At 50.0% G+C, this 18,678-nt stretch overlaps 8 protein-coding genes across 8 annotated transcripts; 5 read left to right on the top strand and 3 right to left on the bottom strand.

Moving 5' to 3' along the window:
• Nucleotides 1–1,712: 1,712 nt before the first annotated feature.
• On the top strand, nt 1,713–2,612 carry VC83_02760 (uncharacterized protein; the record flags this gene model as incomplete). Its single annotated transcript, XM_024466416.1, has 5 exons — nt 1,713–1,853; nt 1,920–2,058; nt 2,194–2,405; nt 2,473–2,552; nt 2,609–2,612. 5 exons carry the CDS (start codon nt 1,713–1,715, stop codon nt 2,610–2,612), a joined length of 576 nt encoding a protein of 191 aa, XP_024326414.1.
• Nucleotides 2,613–3,613: 1,001 nt separating this feature from the next.
• VC83_02759 (uncharacterized protein) lies at nt 3,614–5,752 on the bottom strand. The gene has a single exon (XM_024466415.1). The coding sequence runs from the start codon at nt 5,275–5,277 to the stop codon at nt 4,027–4,029; it is 1,251 nt and encodes a 416-aa protein (XP_024326231.1). The 5' UTR covers nt 5,278–5,752; the 3' UTR covers nt 3,614–4,026.
• A 2,101-nt stretch (nt 5,753–7,853) lies between these two features.
• Nucleotides 7,854–9,507, top strand: VC83_02758 (uncharacterized protein; the record flags this gene model as incomplete). The annotated part of the gene is made up of 3 exons (XM_024466414.1): nt 7,854–8,092; nt 8,470–8,600; nt 9,422–9,507. 3 exons carry the CDS (start codon nt 7,854–7,856, stop codon nt 9,505–9,507), a joined length of 456 nt encoding a protein of 151 aa, XP_024326232.1.
• Nucleotides 9,508–9,529: 22 nt separating this feature from the next.
• VC83_02757 (uncharacterized protein) lies at nt 9,530–10,793 on the bottom strand. Its single transcript, XM_024466413.1, has 2 exons — nt 10,190–10,793; nt 9,530–10,129 (listed from the first exon to the last, which is right to left on the bottom strand). The coding sequence occupies exons 1-2, from the start codon at nt 10,520–10,522 to the stop codon at nt 9,575–9,577; spliced, it is 888 nt and encodes a 295-aa protein (XP_024326223.1). The 5' UTR covers nt 10,523–10,793; the 3' UTR covers nt 9,530–9,574.
• A 388-nt stretch (nt 10,794–11,181) lies between these two features.
• On the top strand, nt 11,182–12,184 carry CRP74 (60S ribosomal protein L10a). Its single transcript, XM_024466412.1, has 4 exons — nt 11,182–11,260; nt 11,335–11,512; nt 11,582–11,775; nt 11,829–12,184. Exons 1-4 carry the CDS (start codon nt 11,239–11,241, stop codon nt 12,089–12,091), a joined length of 657 nt encoding a protein of 218 aa, XP_024326224.1. The 5' UTR covers nt 11,182–11,238; the 3' UTR covers nt 12,092–12,184.
• Nucleotides 12,185–12,410: 226 nt separating this feature from the next.
• VC83_02755 (uncharacterized protein) lies at nt 12,411–12,722 on the top strand (the record flags this gene model as incomplete). Its single annotated transcript, XM_024466411.1, has 1 exon — nt 12,411–12,722. The coding sequence occupies one exon, from the start codon at nt 12,411–12,413 to the stop codon at nt 12,720–12,722; it is 312 nt and encodes a 103-aa protein (XP_024326225.1).
• A 1,033-nt stretch (nt 12,723–13,755) lies between these two features.
• Nucleotides 13,756–16,498, bottom strand: NOP4 (RNA recognition motif-containing protein). The gene has a single exon (XM_024466410.1). The coding sequence runs from the start codon at nt 16,381–16,383 to the stop codon at nt 13,864–13,866; it is 2,520 nt and encodes an 839-aa protein (XP_024326226.1). The 5' UTR covers nt 16,384–16,498; the 3' UTR covers nt 13,756–13,863.
• Nucleotides 16,499–16,584: 86 nt separating this feature from the next.
• VC83_02753 (uncharacterized protein) lies at nt 16,585–18,662 on the top strand. Its single transcript, XM_024466409.1, has 3 exons — nt 16,585–17,393; nt 17,508–18,151; nt 18,204–18,662. Exons 1-3 carry the CDS (start codon nt 16,982–16,984, stop codon nt 18,273–18,275), a joined length of 1,128 nt encoding a protein of 375 aa, XP_024326227.1. The 5' UTR covers nt 16,585–16,981; the 3' UTR covers nt 18,276–18,662.
• Nucleotides 18,663–18,678: the final 16 nt, after the last annotated feature.

Raw genomic sequence — 18,678 nt, 5'->3', positions numbered from 1 at the left:
GTCCAAAGCAACTAACATCAAGCGGTTGAAGTAGATGAGATGAGTGCGGAGGCATATAAAGCAATATTATACCATTCTCCTTACAGTATTGCTCAAACGGTAGAGAATAGTGACTCTCATGGCCATCTAGAATTAACAGGCGATGTGCACCAACTGTACGATGCTTTGTATGCTTATGAAAAATGTTGGATCCATTGAAATCCAAGTTCATTTGTCGTCCATCCATTCTCACTTACTGCGAGAATCCAATCTTGTGGTATATCTTCATCATACCATGTTGAGAGATGGTTCTTCCCACTCATAATAATGAACAGTGGATTGACCATCCTTGCGCGTTAATCCCTTGAATTACTGTTGCCCACTCTCTGTTTCCAGGTTGAATTGCTTTAGGTCGATTCTGCCGTTCAGAGTTTGTAACAACCATTGCTGTTGTAATAATGCCCATTGAAAACCCGTCTCATCAAAGTTGTAGATGTCTGCATTGGTAATTCCATACTTTGCAGTAGTGTTTTGTACAAGTGTAAACCATGCTTTTATGAGCTCTGTATCTTCACATAGAGCTCTCTTATAGTCGTATTTGCGATTAAACTTTGTTTTAAGCTCAACATGGCGTTTAACAAAGTTGGAAGCCCAATTAACTCCAACCTTGCCCACACCTCGAGATGGAGTAATTGATTGGCCATATCTTCAACAGCATGAAGCCTAGGCGAAAACCCCCGTGAATCTAGGTCGAGGATATTGTTGAATAACAACTGATTCTTCCAAGCAAGTGAGTTTTTGAGTTTTTGAGTTTTTGGTGTAATGTCGCGTCGTGGGGTATTCCCTTTAGGCGCCTCTCAAGTAGCTTAGGACAGACATTTGAGGCCTTTGCAGCTGCCCTAATGCTATTAAATTGGCGTAATCTAATAGCTTCGATAGCAATATATATTCTACCTTCAAGATTAGTTGATGGAATATCAACTTGTTGAGGCATCTTGCAGTACACATAAGGAGCGCGTTGTGTTCGTCGCGTGCGACACTCACTTGTATGCGACACTCGCTTGTGGAGGACGTTACTCGGGACACGAGTGAGTAACTCAGCTGGGTGAGTAAAAATTCTACTACTCGACTCGTGAGTACCCAGTGCGCAGCTAATCAGTGTGGATAATAAAGAGACTGCCTCAACCCTACACCACCCGACACACATGTATCCGCGCTTTCAAGCATTTTGCTTTCGGTACATTGCTGTGACAACTAGAGTGATATTCTTCTAGGCGTCACTATGACTAAAAGTGACGGTTGAAAGCCAGCCATTTAATTCAGCATTCGAAGATGTCGTCAAAAATTGAAGCTCTGCGGCAACAGCTTCAAGGCAGCGCAGCAACGCAAAGCAGATGCGCAATGACGTGAACAAGAAGTAGAACGACTTCGCGAAGAAGCACAACCAAGGGAACAAGAAGCAGAACGACTCCGCGAAGAAATGCAACGATTCCGCTAAGATGCACAGCAACGGGAGCAAAAAGCAGAACGACTCCGCAAAGGAGCACAACGACGGGTACAACACTACAAACAGTCACCGATGTAACGAGCAATGATATGCGCTGCAATGGCCGTAGCGTGTCAGGCAAGTGCTCTGTCATAGCGGGCCAGACCGTGACGGTTGATATGCACCAGGTATGGTCTCAATTTCTGTGATAACATGAGTTAGTACTAAAGTCTGGTTTTCTAGCAAAATGGAGATCTATCATCGTACTGAAGCAATCGGAGGTGCTCACTGGGGACCAGTCAACGTGTATATGTCCAAAGTTGCCGATGCCTCAACAGCAGATAGATCGACGGGGTGGTTCAAGGTCCACGCGGATTCGTGGGCAAAGGTATGATAGATGAGTATCCATCGCTAGATACTCTCATGCTAATGATGACGACTGGTGGGGCACCAGAGACTTGAACAACTGCTGCGGAAGGATGAATGTGAAGATTCCATCAGATATTGCAGTGGAGACTTCCTGCTTCGCGCCGAAGTCATCGCCCTTCACGTTGCTGGATCCACCGGTGGTGCCCAGCTTTACATGAGCTGCTGTATGTCTCATCCAGCCTCTTTATCATCTTCACCTCCCATTTACTAACGATATAACCTCCCCCGCAACCCAACTTCCCCGGCGCCTACAAGGCCTCTGATCCTGGAATCCTCATCAACATCCCCGCAGCCATCAGCTCGTACGTCAACCCCGGTCCCGCCGTCTACGCTGGGAATCAGCAATGTTGCCGGCTCGGCGTGCTCTGCTGGCGGTGAATCCGCGACGACGACTGGGCCGCCAGTTATCCAGACAGCGACTAGGACGCCGGGTGGTGGTTGTGGCAGCTGCAGTGTTGCGAAGTTCCAGCAGTGTGGTGGGCAGGATTATACGGGGTGTACTACTTGTGCTGTAAGTTCCTCTCTCCTGTCTCGTTTTGTTGATTTATGGAAAATCTGCTGATGAGAACTTAAAATAGTCCGGCTCAATTGCTCTCCCGTCTCCCCACCTTACTACTCGCAATGTGTTTAAACACGATAAATCTTGGAAGCTGAAGATGTCGATCATGGAAGGCTTGTTGGCTTCGGAAGACGGGGATGCTGGGATGTATTTAGGTGATGGATTACATAGCTGCTCGAGTAGGAATACAGTTGGATAAAATGAAACATCATCTGTCGACTTTACCAGATCTTGCCTCCTTCTACAGAGAACTCAATTGTTCACATGCAAGTGAACCCTTACGTGGAGAGAGGTGGACGATGCAGCGAAGAGCTTCCAATCTATATGCGAACTTTCACGGCCTGGGATGTAGGCTTCATCGCTTCTGGCTTCATTCAGGATCACAAGTCTAAGGAGGATTGGATGAGAGAGGGACGCCGTAATGCAGTTCCAGGCAGAAGTGGCGTTTCTAGACGGTATCCTCTTCCAATGAACCACGACTCGTCACCGTTGTCATAGATTCCTGTCACTGTTGCCTCTCCCGAAAACATAGGTGCCGTCGTAACTAAATCCTGTCACCGTCGCCTGCCCCTCCCGCTAATATCGATGCCGCCGTCACAGATTCTTCTCACCACCGCTGCCTCTCGCACCGCCACTTTCAACATCAGCAGCACCACAGTCATCTTCTTCACGCCAACAACTTCTCGACTTTGTCTTGCTCTCCAGGCCAAAGATCCTCGGTGTGGCTCTTCCCTTCCATAGCAGAGGGATCCTTGCTGGAAGCGCCCCATCCACCTTCACCGAACGAACGTACATAAATAGCCCTCCCCCCACCCACGGTATCTCCCGCCCGCCCCCACGATGTCTCACACCTCACTCAATACACGCAGTATGCATCCTATGAACCCTACTGCTCATTGTAGTACCGATCAACGGTTGTGAGACATGATCCGTGATACGCGAGAGAGCTGAGATCGAGAGAGATTTTTTTTTACTTCAGGGGTAGTGCGAGTGAGGGGGTTATTTTGGAAGAAAGGCCGGTGTCGTGTTTGTGAGATGTGGGGGGGTTGTACGGATGGATGGGGGTTGTTGGGAGGACGAGAGATTGGATTCGCTTTGGGCAATATTGTCTGTCATTGGCAGCCAGGGGGAATAGGTTCTTGGAGCTTGATAGTATCAATATTTGTATTCCGTGACTATCTCACTCGTCACAGTCCATGCTTGCATTTGTATTCCGTGACTATCTCACTCGTCACAGTCCATGCTTGCTCCCTCCCACCGCTCTGATGCATCCCCCTCCCATCCCATTTCGAAAAAAGTAGATTATCACCATCGCTAACCGATGACGAAATATATACAGAATGCTATCTCCAACCAAATGCAACCACCCCCCTCTATCTCATGTTAATACATTAAACAATACAAAAGCCCAACGCCATATGGATCACGAGCAAATCAGATCAGCTCCCGCCATAAATGCGCCCACTCCCCCACTCCCTCCCTGGCTCCACTGGTAATAAGAGAGCCCCCCGATATTGAACAAAAACGTCGCTTTGCCGTACCGTAAACGCCAGAATCAAAACGTATCTTCATATCAAATAGGATTATCCATCCCCACCCCCGACACCGCCGGCGACACCTCCGCGTCCCTCCTCGGGTGCCCGGGCGGAGTCAGCAGACCCCTCGGCGGCACCGCACGCGGAGGCGTCGCACGGGGCGGCGTCGCACGGGCATCGCGCAGCGCTTCGTTGCGCAGGTTCTCGGCCCTGGGCGGTGTACTTCTCAGGGGTCTTGAGGGTTCCTGTCGCTGTTCTGCGGCACCAGCGCCAGCTCGGAGTGTGCTCTTGCTTCCCGAGCTGCTGTCGCCTGCGCTGCCGAGGCCGCGCTTCATGAATTTGCCGAGGGTGCCGACGAGTTCGGCGGCGTCTTCGAACATCTCGTCGTCCATGCCTTCGGTTGCGTTGTAGACTTCTGCGATTGTGTTTTTGGCGAGGCGGCGGGAGCGGTCGGCGTCTTTGGCGCAGTCGTAGAGGAAGGCGGAGAATTCGGTTTTGACGCTGAGGCGGAGGGGGTGGGAGCCCCAGAGGAGCCGCTCGGCGAGGTCGTTGGCTTCTTGGAAGGCGGCCATGGCGGTGGGGATGTAGTCTCTGCTTTGGAGGAGGAAGTCTGCTGCGGAGCCGGATTGTCGCGCGTCTCGTTGGGCGTCGGGATGTTGTACAGGTCCGCCTTCTAGTGGGTGTGATGGCTGGACTGAGGACGAGCGAGATTCGGGGGGTGATGGGATGGTTGGTGTATGTGATGTGCCTGGTATTGCTGGTGCCTTGCCCTTGTCCTGCTTCTGTCGTGGGGAGAGTAGCCCTGGCGGGGTTGTGATTTGCCGCGGCCCGGCTGAATTGATTGACGGTTGGTTGTGGAAGAGGACAAAGATGTGGTAGAAGGAGGCGCGTAGTTTGTAGGTCAGGACTTTGAGTTCCTCAAAGGACGAGACCATGTGGAGGACATATTGCTCCACGATGAGAAGGCCCTCACGGCTGAGCCATATGATGTGGAAGTACAGGTCCAGGCTCTTTGTCGCACGGGTTGGATCGAGCTTTCGCAATTTGCGCGCGCGAACGAGCTGCTTGGCAAGGACGACGGAGAGGCCAAGTAGCTTGAACAGCATGGACGACAGGAGCGGGTTGTCTGAGGCGATGTTCTTTGCGAATTGCCCCAGGAACTTCTGATCTACCTCCGTGGAGGCCATGAAGTATGGAATTGAGAGAAAGAAGTCGGAGAGGGAGATCGGCGGCGACGAGGAAAGGGGACTCTTATCCTCAGCGTCGGCCGTGGATTGAGGAGGTGACATTGCAGGATGCGCGCGTTGGGACGTGACGCTACGCTGGTTTTATGGTAGGTGCAGCGGAGGTGGAGAAACAAATTGAGGATATGCAGTAGTGATCCATGAACGACGAACAGGAAGGTGGCTGGACAAATCCAGGATCCAGGAATGGGAAGTCCCACAGGCGGAGTCAATTGACGTGGAATTGACGTTAATTGGGCCTCATAGGGCGTTTATTCAGGCATTTAGACGTGTACAATCGTGTCAGTCGTGGCAACTGCGTGGGGTTGGCTGTGTTTTCGGGATAAAGTTGGCAGGGCAAGGTCGTTCTTTCCTTGGTGTTGTCGTCTGTGTGGTGTGTGTATGTATCGACACTTGCCAACGCATCAACCGGCCTCCTCACAGACCCAGGGCGAACGAAGCCGCCCTTGCTCCCTTTCTCCCTTTCTCCCTTTCTCCCTTTCTCCCTTTCTCCCTTTCTCCCTTTCTCCCTTTCTCCCTTTCTCCCTTTCTCCCTTTCTCCCTTTCTCCCTTTCTCCCTTTCTCCCTTTCTCCCTTTCTCCCTTTCTCCCTTTCCCCCTTTCTCCCTTTCTCCCTTTCTCCCTTTCTCCCTTTCTCCCTTTCTCCCTTTCTCCCTTTCTCCCTTTCTCCCTTTCTCCCTTTCTCCCTTTCTCCCTTTCTCCCTTTCTCCCTTTCTCCCTTTCTCCCTTTTCTCCCTTTCTCCCTTTCTCCCTTTCTCCCTTTCTCCGCACTCTCCCAGGTTTCGCACGCACTTAGCCACCCACGGGTCGTAATAGCGGCAAGTTGAGGTTGCGCTGTATGTGTACTGGAGGGAGTACTGGCTAGTAGTAGTACTGTTTAGTACTGTCCTTGTTAATGAACTGCTAATTGACGTTTGGACCGTGTGGAATAAGGACTAAGGGATAATATGTGGAGGTTGGTGTCGTTTCCTTTCTCCCCAGATGCAGGAGAGCTGCACGGTGAAAGGAGGAGAGCTGTACCGTGAAAGGAGGAGAGCTGCACCGTGAAAGGAGGAGAGTGGCGGTGAAGCGGTGAAGCGGTGAAGCGGTGAAGCGGTGAAGCGGTGAAGCGGTGAAGCGGTGAAGCGGTGAAGTGCCCGATGGCCAACTAAACCAATCTAGCCAACCGAGGTTTCCCAGCAGGGGTCCTGCGATCCGTTTAGGTCCGTTTGGGTCAGTCGGTGTCTTGGTTGTCTGGGGTCCGCGCGGATCGCGACGTTATGGGCGCTAAGGAAACTTGGGGGGGTTTCTGTCTTTTTTTCCCTGCCCGTGTGAGATCTTTCCTTTTCTCCTTAATAGTTGTTCTGGTGTCTGGTCTGGGGAACCAACCGATCGGCTTTTTATGTGTGTATATATATATATTTGAGTATTCCATGCCCTCGCGCGCGCCAATCGATACACTACCTTCATCATCACCGTCGCAAACATAATCTTACTCCTCCCTGAGCATCATAGCCCTATGAAGCAACCATATACCTGTCCTATACTAAACACACCATATACTACAAGTAACCGCGCGCTCAAACATCAATGTTTGCATGGCCTCACTCATCTGCTATTTCAAATTGATCAGCCGCCTGTGTCTAAACTTAATCATCGACATCACGTCGTCCCTGCATCTTCCCGGTCCACCATCACGTCAGTTCGCTGTCCTGCAGCCTCATCATTGTCTCTTATTCCAAATCCTCTCGTTTCATACACCATGCTGTGCTACGTTTTTATATATCTCCCACGTGCACCGGATACTTGAATCCTGATCTCCGCCCTGCTTTGCAGATCGCATCGCGGGTTACGCCTGTCAAACACCTGTAGTCAGGTCCGGCACGTTATATATATAAACCTTGATAAGCTGGAGTTAAGGTTTGCTCCCGAGGTTCGACCTCTCTGCCCTCCTTAGACTAGCTCCATCTCAGCAAGCCAAGTATTTGCCATTCTCTAATTCTCTATCCGCCTTGCATTATCTTGTTACTCCAAACACACAAACCCCATTTGCCCTGTTGCCATTTACGGACGTCTGTTTGCAATTCCGCCGCAACTGTTTGCGAGTGAGGCTGTTACTCATAATCTCGGGCCGAGGCCGCCAGCTTCCATGAAGATGTTTGGTAGCCTAGCTTTGACGGCTTGCGGCGAGGCAAGCAGAGTGCTCCCTCACATGATGCCCGTTGAGTCGGGACAGTCTCTCTTGTCTGCACGTTGATGAAAAGAGGCTTTTGATGTGGAATCGACAAGCAGCGGCCTGGACGATGGAGGAGTATAAATGTGCGTGCATGCGCTGGTGGGCAGTGTAGAGCTCTTACAAGATCTTTACCTCACACAGAATCTCAATCACGCGATAGAGTTTATTCACAGCGTCAAGGCACGTTTTGTTTCTGGATCACGGTCAGCTTTGATGCACCTCAAGTCTCATCTTACTTGCTCCTAAAATATTCCACGTGCCTGGTCATCCGACACGTTATAGCACGCCCGTCAGCGTAATACTCCGCCTCGTCGCCAGCACGACAGCAGCAGACAGACTTCTATCCGATCTTCTGCACCATTATCACACTATCAAACCGCCCATTCAGTCTGAACACTCACCTCACCATGTGTGACTACTACCTCCACATCCACGCTTGCACACACACCTCCTCCGCCCTCGGCCGGTTCTGCCAGTCAGCAGCGCTGATCCAGACGCCTTGCAAGAACAAGCATGTCTGGCAATCGATCCGGCTCCCTGATGGCTGTGATGATTGTGGTGGCGATCCGGAGGTGCATGAGCAAGGACCTGAGAGGCCGAAGAAGGGGAGGATTGGGATTGTGAAGAAGGGGGTTGTGAGGAGGAGGTAAATGGTGGTTTGAAGGGGGCGTGTAGGGTGTGTAGGATGGTGGAGTGATGGGGGTGTGGGCATCGAGTGTATGCTTGAAGCTGTGAAGTTGTTAAGATGTTTTGACAGTTCAGAGCGGTGGGTGATGAAGGAGTTATCCTAGTGGGACACAAGGGATGTAATATTATTTACTATCAGCAGCAAATGTACGAAGTAACAAAGTTCACTCGCCTACCACGCCGCCTTCTACCTCAAAAGCCTAAAAAAGAATACAAAAAAAAACACAAAAATGAAAGGTACAGTACTAATGATTAGTCTTCAATTCAGCGAACAAGAGACATCAAATGACCATACTGTACTAAGCCACGATGTCTGTGGAACAGCTGATGATATAGGGCGAGTCATTCTATCATCAGAAAGGCTCCCAGCTCAACGGGGCTCGAACCCGAGGTCTGGGCAATTAAGGAACACCCGAGGGCGTGTGTTGCCTCTCATACCTTACCGCTTGACCAGAAGGCCAGCGGCTGTTGGATTATAAGTGGAAGGCGCTTAGATGGCCTTATATAGTTTTAAGCGGTCCGGGGGGGGTTGGGGATGGTTTTATAGGGGGTGGGGGGGGGAGGGGGAGGGGGATGGGGATGGGGATTTAAGGGGGGGAGGAGAGAAAGGGGGATAGGTGACCTTGTCGAGTGGCGTGCAGACTTCTTTGGTGTTTTTGGTATGGAACTACACGGCGAGATGTTCCGAAGGGCATTTGTTCTCATTATTTGAAGCTATTTTCTCTTTGGATTCCCTTGTGTTTGTTGTTCACAGAAATGTTATCCCACTTCGTCTCCTTCCACACACAACAGATAAACCGCAGGGAACTGTCAAGGAGAAGCGATCCAGAATACTTTAAATTCAAACTTCTATTCGTTTCCACCAATATATTTCCACAGTGGCGTCTAGTATCCAAAGTTCCTCATCACATCCATCATCGGCGTCAAGATGCTTCATCTTCCACACCCCCCAATCCACCTCCCCACCACCACCTCCCATCCCCCTCAACTCAACTCTCAACCCCAAAACTTCCTACTCGTACTCTCACGACTCTTAACCGCATCAACATAATAATCGCAACCCAGGATGAAATCAGGAAAACTGAAGTTCACTAATCGTAGCCTGTTTATAATTTCGAATGCTACCTAAAATTCTGGAAAGCTGCATGCATCACCTGGTTGGTCAGTAGCAACGGCAAGGTGCAACAAAACAGTGAAACTCTGAGAGTTAGCTGTTGAACCTGATACCTCTACGATTATCAATGATAAAAGCGAGCTATTGCATCGTGCCTTTCTGATATAAGCGCAGTGACATTCAACCAGCGTTTCAAGCCAACTGACGCCTTCATCTGGAGCCCCCCGAACGCCGCCTCCTCTCCACCCCATCCAAGGTAAAATAGCAAGCCCCCCCCCCGATGTGCACGTCATAATTGTCCGACACCTCCAATTCCATCCCAGTCAGTCAACCTTGTTGAAATTTAGCTTTTATGACCTCGCTCCCCACCATGCGCCCTGTCATGTTATAGAAGCCCGCCTGGACATGCATCCACTTAAGCTCTCTGTATCGCTCTTCCACGTTTGCCAACACTTCGAGGTCACCAATCGTCCATACGGCGTCAGGAACCAGTACTTTCTTTCCGTGCTCAGCCTCCAGTGCAACTGTGTCAACGATGACTTTGTCTTTCTCGCCCTTCTTGCCCTTGCTCCCATTATCTCCTTTCCCTCCTCCCTTCTCTCCCTTGCCTTTCTTCTGAAGTTTAGCTGGGGGTTCAGAGTCCTCGGTCAGTTCGTCTTCAGTGAACATTCCCGGCATATCACCAAATGGGAGGGGATCATCGTTTTCATCGCTCTTCTCGCCTGCCTTACTGAGTTCTTTAAACCGGATCGTGACGTCCTTCTTTGATGCGCCGACTTCCTGGGCAATCATCTTCCAGCTGTCTCCCACCTTCTTCATGGCAAGGATCTTCTCGTCTTGGGCCTTTGTCCATCCTGGTGATTGCTGCGCTTGCTTGTTCTGCTACACGCGATTGTCAGAATTTGGCGATGATTAGTGATAGGAACACAGGGGTTGCGGTACCTCTTCCTTCTTCGCAATTTCATCTTTCGGCACTGCCTTTTTCGGAGTCTCAGCCTCTCGCTCTTTTTCCTTATTCCCCTTCTCGGCATCTTTCTTCGTATATGTGACTTTGTCCTTTGACACCCGCCTGTTCTGGTAGTATCTCTTCTCATTCAGTTTGGAGCCGTCAATGAAATTGTATTTTGGTTTGAGGCCTTTGTCGGCATCACCGCTTGGCAATCGGCCGCCTGGGGTTCTTTCTCTTGTAGGCACAGTGACGAGGGGTCCTCCCAGGATCCAGCTGGTGAAGGAGATCTTGGGTGGTGCAGCTGCGGCTTCCACCGTGCGCGACATGGTCGGCGAGGTTTGTGATTGTGGACTTCAAACGTGTTGACGAAAAGCAGATACAAGGTGTGAATATAGATGATGACCAATGTAGAAGTGAGTGTGAGGCAGTGGCTGAGTGTGGGCATGAGGTTATTGATATGAAATGGTATGATGGGGGTGAACTCAAGAACCAACACCATATAGCATAGTAAACGTTGGTGGACATGCCATCCGCTAACAGTGAGAAAACAGGACAGTAAAGGGATCAGAGTAACTTGATTTAACAGTCTACAGCGTGAACAACAGGGAAATGAGACGCAAAAGAGATTGATGGACAATTATTAAATAGTTGAATTTGAATATCATAACTACTAAATATTTATTGGGCTGTTTGAGCGAATTACGCTGTGTTCTCTGATATATGCGCTTCAATTACCAAAACACCGAAAAATAACCTATGCTTCAATTGGTATAAATATTGATATCGCTTTTGACATATCGCAGAGGCATTGCTGGGCATGGACACTGTCATATACCGTTAGGTAACGTCGGCGAGGATCTGTGCGTCAAATGGTGGGGTAAGATTACTCAGTTAGAAAAGTTCACCACGTGACCAAATTTTTAACGCCAAGCCCTCAAGCGAGGGCTGTCCCACAATTGAAATTTCGAAAATCACCCTCAACTGATCAACTAACCACAGCACAAATCCTCACCAATAGAACCCTATTGGAAGACTTGCGATCATGGCCTCAAAGATCTCAGTCGGTATGTTCCCAAATGAATCCGCAACGCGCTAGATGGCGAATAGCGATGGTGATGCTGACTGCTTGCCCTCACAGCCGGAGTGCGAACCCACGTCCAGGAGCTCCTTGAGTACTCCTTGGAGACCAAGAAGCGCAACTTCCTCGAGACCGTCGAGTTGCAAATTGGCCTCAAGAACTACGATCCTCAACGTGATAAGCGTTTCTCTGGAACCATCAAGCTCCCCCAGGTTCCCCGCCCAAACATGGCCATCTGGTACGTTCGACCGGAGCGCAAATATATCGCGAGGCAAGAATGAAAAGACTTGCGCTGACACGATCGTAGCATTCTCGGTGACCAGCACGATATCGATCGTGCCAAGCACGGTGGTGTTGATGCCATGTCTGCTGATGACTTGAAGAAGCTCAATAAGAACAAGAAGCTGATTAAGAAGCTCGCACGCAAGTACGATGCCTTCATCGCTTCCGATGCTCTTATCAAGCAGATTCCCCGTCTCTTGGGTCCCGGTCTTTCCAAGGGTAAGCCACTTTCCACTCACCGCATGCGCGTTCAATTCTGACAATTTTTGCAGCTGGCAAGTTCCCAACCCCAGTCTCCCACAACGAGTCCCTCTCCGACAAGATCACCGATGTCAAGTCCACCATCAAGTTCCAGTTGAAGAAGGTTCTCTGCATGGGTGTCGCTGTCGGCAACGTCAGCATGACTGAGGACCAGCTGATCTCCAACATCATGTTGTCCATCAACTACCTCGTCTCTCTCCTCAAGAAGGGGTGGCAGAACGTTGGAAGCTTGACAATCAAGGCTTCCATGTCCCCACCAAAGCGCGTCTACTAGATGTGATACTAGTCGCTCTTTACTGAGATACTAGTTATGGTTCGTAGCTCTAGCGTAATATAAATTCAAAAAGCTGGCCATACACAACGAGATTTTCAAACCATGTGTGACCTGGGAGTGTATACAATGCTATTCCAAAGCTATAATGTCTGTCTCTGCGTCGAGACGCACCCTAGGCGCTTCTACCGAAGTAAAGCTACGAGTCTCTCCCTCTGTAGAGAGGCCTGCCTTTTCGTCAAAGAGAGCTTGTAACTGTTTTACATATTCTTCCCGCGCAGCGACCTTTCTCCTAGCAACTAGAATAGAACCCTGACAGGTGATGCCTAACAATGCCCTGGATCGCTGCACGCTGATCCCGGAGCTTCTGAAAGAGCTGTCTCCTTGCTCTAAGGTTATGTTACTCATTGATCATGTTGGCATCTTTCTTACGGGCCGACTCGTATGTAATGTGCTCCCCGTTGTCGAGCTCAAGAGCAGCTGTCATGGTGAAAGAAGCATACCTCGCCGGCTGTTGAGAGTTTCATTTTTGCGCCACAAAGTTGCTGCTATGCTAGAAGAATCATTCGAGTTGGATTTTGTTTCGCCATGGGGTGTCGCAACGTCCGCTTTTCAGAGACCCTACCAAAGATGATGAGTTAGCTAGACGCGAGACATAATTGTATTTCTGTGCATAAAGGAAATGGGGTGGGTACTTGTTAATGCGTAGACCAATTGTTCGATCCTCTCAGTTGTCGCGGGAATGTTGTAGATATAGGCTCGACATGATTGCTCATGCTTTCGAATTCTGCTGACTAATCATCTCATTTAATAACCTTAGACTGGAAGTAATTCCGACTTGGGAGGTGACGAAAATTAGTAACTCTCTGCTCGCTGTGTCAAAGGCACTCTTGTCATCAGGTCCTGCTCTTCACCAAACCCCTTAGGGTGCTACCAGCATTTTCCTGTCTGGTTGATGCCCCTCTTGGCGATGGTACATTCACACCAAACAATTTGAGCTGCTCTACACAATGATTCTACTTATCAATCGTCACGTCAGACTGATTCAGACACTCCATACAAGATGATCCTTGAGACCAGTCATGAAGGGTCCGATCAGAAGAATCTTCTCGCCGACAAGCTCGTCTTCTTCAAAAGAAAACAATGCTTTTCAAAATGGTATGTAGAGACCATCCCACAGTCACTCCCCCACCTAAAGGCGTCGAGAGCAGCTGTTTTGGAAAGACGGTACCTTAATCTGATTTTGGTTCCCGGGAACGGAAGACTATTCATGGACTGAATAACCCTCAGCAAGCGCCGAAGCGAGGAGCCGTGTTAAAAAGTATATAAGTATTAATTATAACTCCTACTAGATGATAAAGAAGAAAAGAGGAGAATTCGGGAGCGAAGGTGAGGTTATATACTGGCGCGGAGCCGCTAGCGCGGGTCTAAGCGAGAAGGAAATTTGGGGTTGTTTGTCATGTTTGCACTTGAGAGATCGGCAGCGAAATGGTAAAACAGTGTATAATACCCATTTCATAAAAGCAACAAGGAACCCACTTCTAAGTTCATTATACGGAATGAGCAGTATCGTTTCTTATTGGGGAGGTACTCTAATATACAGGATTACTACTTGGAGATTCTACTGCACTGGAGAAATATCAAGTTGAAAGCAAAATAGCCAAACTTCAGCAGCACGGATAATTGTATTGTATCTGTCAAATCCCAATTGTTGATGATATCCCAGCGCCATTATTTTCTATTTACATACAAAATTCCCCTCAAAGCCCCTCGCATTAGGCCTTCCTCGCCCGCCTCATGGAGCGCTTCTTAGCTATAATCTGAGCCCTTCTGGCCAACCTCCCTTCCTCGCCCTCAGCAAACCCTGGCTTGAATTTTGATGCGTCCTTCCCAGCTGGAACCGGACCTTGCCTTGGTACTCTATCTGCAAACTTCCCCTTCCCGTTCGTTGGCTTTGGACCATCTCTGCCTGATCCTCCACCCCTCTCTTCTCTCGGCTTGCCCTTATTGAAAGCTCCGGGCCTTTGCTTCCACTCCTTTCCAAGTTCCCTGGGCTTCCCCTTCTTCTCTGGCTTGCCCTTATCACCCTTCATTCCCTTGCGTGTTTTCGCCATCAGCTGATCTTTGGTGAATGCTTTCTTCTCGGGCTTCTTGCCTTCCAGCTCTCCCTTTTCTCTCGCCTCAAGCACCTCCTTACTCCTAATTCTCGCCTTCTCCTCGCGCTCCTTTCTGCGCTCCACAACTTGAGCATTCTCGATAGCAAACTCGACAATCAATCTCTGCTTCTTTCCTCCGTTGCCATCGAGAGCGTGGCCGTTAAGCCAGCGCAGGCCCATCAGAGCCCAGCGATGAGATGCATACTCAATGAATCCGTATCCACGACTGCGCCCTGCGCCACTCTCTTCAGACACCTTGGCACCCTCGCGACCTTCGAAAACAATCTTGGACTGCTTGACGATTCCCTTTCCTTTCGCCTTTCGCTGCTTCTCAGCCTCGCGCATGGGTTCTCCACCGCGGGCTTCCTCCTCCTTCGACAGCTGGGCTCTTAGGCCTGATTTGACGTCCTTGGCAAAACCGACGACACCTTCACGGGCAAGGGCCTTGAGGTCCTTAGATGTGATAGAGCGCGGCAAGTTGCGGATTGAGAGACGAGTTAACGAAAGATGGAGCGAGGGGTTGCCCTGGATGAGCTTCTTGCGCTGCTTGGCACTGTCCTCACGCATGGTGATTTCGGATGGAGATAGTGCATTGTAAAGAGTAGTACCAGCGGCAACGGTACCTTCTGAGAGAAGATAAAGATGACGCTTATCCTTGTCCCTGTTGTCACGGCTATTGATGCCCTGTTCGGTCAGCTTCACCGCTTGCTCTCGCTCGACAGCGTGAGAAACCTGAAGGACGCGTCCATCGATGGTGTATGAACCGGAAGAGTCGGCGCTCTCATTCTCGAGAATGGAATGCTTGACATTGCTGGCATCGGTCTTTTTAGTGGCATTTGCTCCGGTTGGTTGGTATCTTGGGGCGTTCTTGACGCAGTTGTCGGCATCCTCAACATTGTAGAAGCAAACGAACCCTGTGCCCTTGGGTCTGTCCGTTGCCCGATCCATCACCACTCTGGCGTATCTGACGGCTCCGAATTGCATGAAATGCTCTTTCAACTCAGGGTCACGAGCGGTGAATGGAAGATTGCGAACAAAGAGTGTCGATGAGTTATCAGTAATGAACTGGGCCTTCCTTCTAGCCGCTTCGGCCACCTTCGCTGCAGCCTCCTCATCTTCGGATTCATCTTCCAGCTCTTCCAGTTCTGCGCCAAGGTTGTCGGCATCCTCGTCTTCATCTTCGTCCTCCGCATCATCCATATTCTCATCCTCGTCTTCGTTGTCCTCGGGCTCAGACTCTAATTCATCACCAAAGTTTTTCATAAAATTGGCAACATCAGCGTCGACATCGTTGGGATCTTCATCTTTCTTATCAACATCCATAGCATCCTCCTTTGCCGGCTTCTCTGCCTTCGCCTTCTTAGCTGCCTTCTTGGGCTTTGGCTCTTCTCCAGCGTCGGTTTTGGCCTTTTCCCAGACATCCTTCTCGACAGCCCAATCGACGGCAAGGATTCTGCCATCAATCAAGTTGCCATTCACGGCCTCGAGTGCTTTCTCGGCGTTTTTTCGGCCCCTCATCACCACAAATCCAAATCCAGCCTGAGTATCCTTGACTTTTGGGAGTGTGACATGCTTGACTTTTCCGAATTTCTGGAACAGAAGTTCTAAATCCTTAGGATCTTTAATGCTCCAAGGCAAATTTCGAATAATCAACTTTGGAGGCTTGCGATCCTCGACCATCTTCTCAGATCTCTTAGTCTTGGCCGCAGCTGCTTCTGTCGAAATAATGCTGGTGCGCTTCCCTCCGGCTCCTTTGCCAGAGTCCACATCTCTATGTCTAGGCTCTGCCACCTCAACCTTCAATTTCCGGCCTTGAAAGGCCTTGCCGTGGAACTCCTCTTTCGCACGTTCCGCGTCTTCTGCGTCGGCAAACGTAACAAAGCCATAGCCTTTCGATTGCTTTGTCTCCGGGTCAAGAACCACAGTCGCATGCTTTAGTGGGTAGCTTTCTGAGAACAGTTTCGTAAGAGCATCGCTGGTAACGGTAGCGGGCAATGATCGGACGAATAGAGAGCGCCTTGCTGATGCATTCGTTTCTTTGCGTGCTTTCTTGTTGGGAGAAACTTCTTCATTATCGGATTGCAAAAAAGCAGCTTCAGCCTCCCCTTCAGGGCGCTGCCTCTTTTGTCTTTCGCCCATGATATGTGGAATGCGGGGGCGGATATTTTTTGTATTGTAATTCTCGCTGATAGTAAATAATCGACCCTGCAGAAATTATTCTGAAAGTCGCAGACAAATAATTCCGACAATACGCTAGCCTGTATTGGGGTTAGTGAGGAACCGCCGCCCAGAATCGCCAGCAACAAATGGATGATCAGTTCACCTTGACCCCCAATTCAACCGTCAACCACCACATCTACGACAACCACCACGACAACCACGACCCGTCACACCCATACGCTGTTGTGACTGCCTTGCATACATCCTGTATCGACATATTGCGACTTCACTGATGCGATAGAGTCTCTGTTGTTTAACGCGCCGTTGGTGGTCGAGCGCCTCATTGCGACCGGTCGCGCCGATAGACATCTTCACCGCCATCGCACCCATCGATTCCGTGAACACTGAGGTCACCTTATCCTCGAGATCTTGATATTCACTCTGGCGGCTTCTTCCCCTATAACTGCACTATCCTTGAAAACGACAGCTCGTCTTGGGTGACGTAGCGAGCCAGGCTCAATTTTTCTGTTATTCGCATTGTTTCGTGTAACCATCGTCACATTCACAGGCTTTATCGATGTCGACTCCAATAGATTCTGCTACCAATAGATCGTACCCGCTCTCACCTACTCCGAACAGCGAGGTGAAAAGGTCACAGCCCGCGACATTTCAACCTCGGACTCCACAAAGCCCTCTCCAGCCAAACACGGCCTCGAGCGAGAAGGTGCCAAACACCAGGGTATCGGGCAACATGAGTTCAACCATTTCTAGGACAGTCCAAGGGCCAGCTATAACAGATGTGCACGATAGCGCGATGCCAATGTCGATCGATTCGAGCATCCAGGCTGATGACCTTTCGAACAAACGTAAGCGAGAATCGGAGGATACTGGTGGTCGTGAGCAGAAGAAAGTTCATGTCGAGGAACGCAAGCTGTGTATTGAGGACCTTCACCTTGATGTTGGCAAGATATACCAACTTTGCAGAACTCGTAAGGCTCCCCTCTCTCCAAAAAGGTTTTGGTGCTCGCCTTGTGCGGGCACCGTGAATCTCAAGTTCTGCACATCATCTACCTTAGTATTTGGTTAACACAGACTTGATTTAGCTCATCCCTGCAATCAACCGGATCTAGGATTAGACCTATTCGAACTGTACGGACTCAACCCAACTGCGGCGAAAGTGGCACGAGTTCTACCGAGTGGCGAGAAGAATGGACTACGCAAGACATACAAGGGCAAGATCAAGGACTTGGGGATCAGTGGGAAGTTTGACGTTACAGTGAACGACGAAGAGTCTTCAGGCGGCCTTCTGTCCATGATGAGAGAACCAGAACATGAGTGGATGGTAACGCAGCGTCTTGGCAAGGAGATTGAGAAGGGGTTGCCCCAGAATGTCTTTGCGGCTCTGCCTGCAGCAATGACGATGGCCAAAGGTGTAATACCGAAGCAGATGTGGGATAGTTCTGTCCTAGGCGAGTTGGATATTCCAGAGAAAAAGCCTGCTGCTCAAGTCCCATCAAAGCCTACGTCTGCGGGGATGCAGAAGAGCGCAAGCCAACAGTCCGGAGCAATGTCCCGCGGTAGTAAGGCAGACCTTGCTCGTCCCAAGCGAGCCGTGAAGAAGCGTGGCTATGACGAGTCGAGCTTTGAGGGCTACGGGGAAGGCTATGTTGATGACGATATGGTTGATGCTGGGTACTCAACCGGCGAGGGTGATGACCGGGGCGGCCCTGGAAAGAGAAGAAAGAAGGTTGGTGGTGGGAGTCACCTTGATTTCTACTACAAAACTAACAATGTGATAGTCTGCGCTTAACCAACAACAGTACGGCCCATCTCGCCATGGCAGCTATGGCCCAGGGATGGTTGGTGCATGATCGTTGCATCGCTGTTGTATGAAATGGAGAAAGAAAGCAAGACTGGCCCATGGGATTTATTTGCCCATGCCTCAGTCAGCATGTGGACTTTAGGCGACGCCTTCCAATTTGGAAACCGGCCACAAGCGGCCGTCTGGGTCGATCCCGGAACAAGGAAGCGCGACGTCGACAGCGATCGAAAACAGTGTTTCGTTTTTTTTTACCGAAACCAGGAAACACCCACTGGGGTAGTTGAGCTTCAAGAAATTGAGCTAGCCCGGTGCGGGGAACATAACTGTAATGAGTATCATTTGCACATCGGGGCTTATGCTATTAGCGAGCGTTTTTGTGTTACTCGAGCCAGAGCAGTTCTAGCCACCAGACTTCTGCATGATGCGGAAAGGGACGATGGTCTATGAATATA

Source organism: Pseudogymnoascus destructans (assembly GCF_001641265.1).
Source record: "Pseudogymnoascus destructans isolate 20631-21 unplaced genomic scaffold scaffold_5, whole genome shotgun sequence".
NCBI classification, from domain to species: domain Eukaryota; kingdom Fungi; phylum Ascomycota; class Leotiomycetes; order Thelebolales; family Thelebolaceae; genus Pseudogymnoascus; species Pseudogymnoascus destructans.
The sequence above is the reverse complement of the archived record's forward strand: the minus strand, read 5'-3'. Positions and strand labels throughout refer to the sequence as shown.

Coding starts and splice junctions, on each gene's coding strand:
- VC83_02759 (XM_024466415.1), bottom strand. CDS start 5,277: ATGTCACCTCCTCAATCCACGGCCGACGCTGAGGATAAGAGTCCCCTT.
- VC83_02757 (XM_024466413.1), bottom strand. CDS start 10,522: ATGTCGCGCACGGTGGAAGCCGCAGCTGCACCACCCAAGATCTCCTTC. Junction 10,130..10,189: donor AAATTGCGAAGAAGGAAGAG/GTACCGCAACCC, acceptor AATCGCGTGTAG/CAGAACAAGCAAGCGCAGCA.
- CRP74 (XM_024466412.1), top strand. CDS start 11,239: ATGGCCTCAAAGATCTCAGTCG. Junction 11,513..11,581: donor CGCCCAAACATGGCCATCTG/GTACGTTCGACC, acceptor ACACGATCGTAG/CATTCTCGGTGACCAGCACG. Junction 11,776..11,828: donor GGGTCCCGGTCTTTCCAAGG/GTAAGCCACTTT, acceptor CAATTTTTGCAG/CTGGCAAGTTCCCAACCCCA.
- NOP4 (XM_024466410.1), bottom strand. CDS start 16,383: ATGGGCGAAAGACAAAAGAGGCAGCGCCCTGAAGGGGAGGCTGAAGCT.
- VC83_02753 (XM_024466409.1), top strand. CDS start 16,982: ATGTCGACTCCAATAGATTCTGCTACCAATAGATCGTACCCGCTCTCA. Junction 17,394..17,507: donor ATACCAACTTTGCAGAACTC/GTAAGGCTCCCC, acceptor GACTTGATTTAG/CTCATCCCTGCAATCAACCG. Junction 18,152..18,203: donor CTGGAAAGAGAAGAAAGAAG/GTTGGTGGTGGG, acceptor ACAATGTGATAG/TCTGCGCTTAACCAACAACA.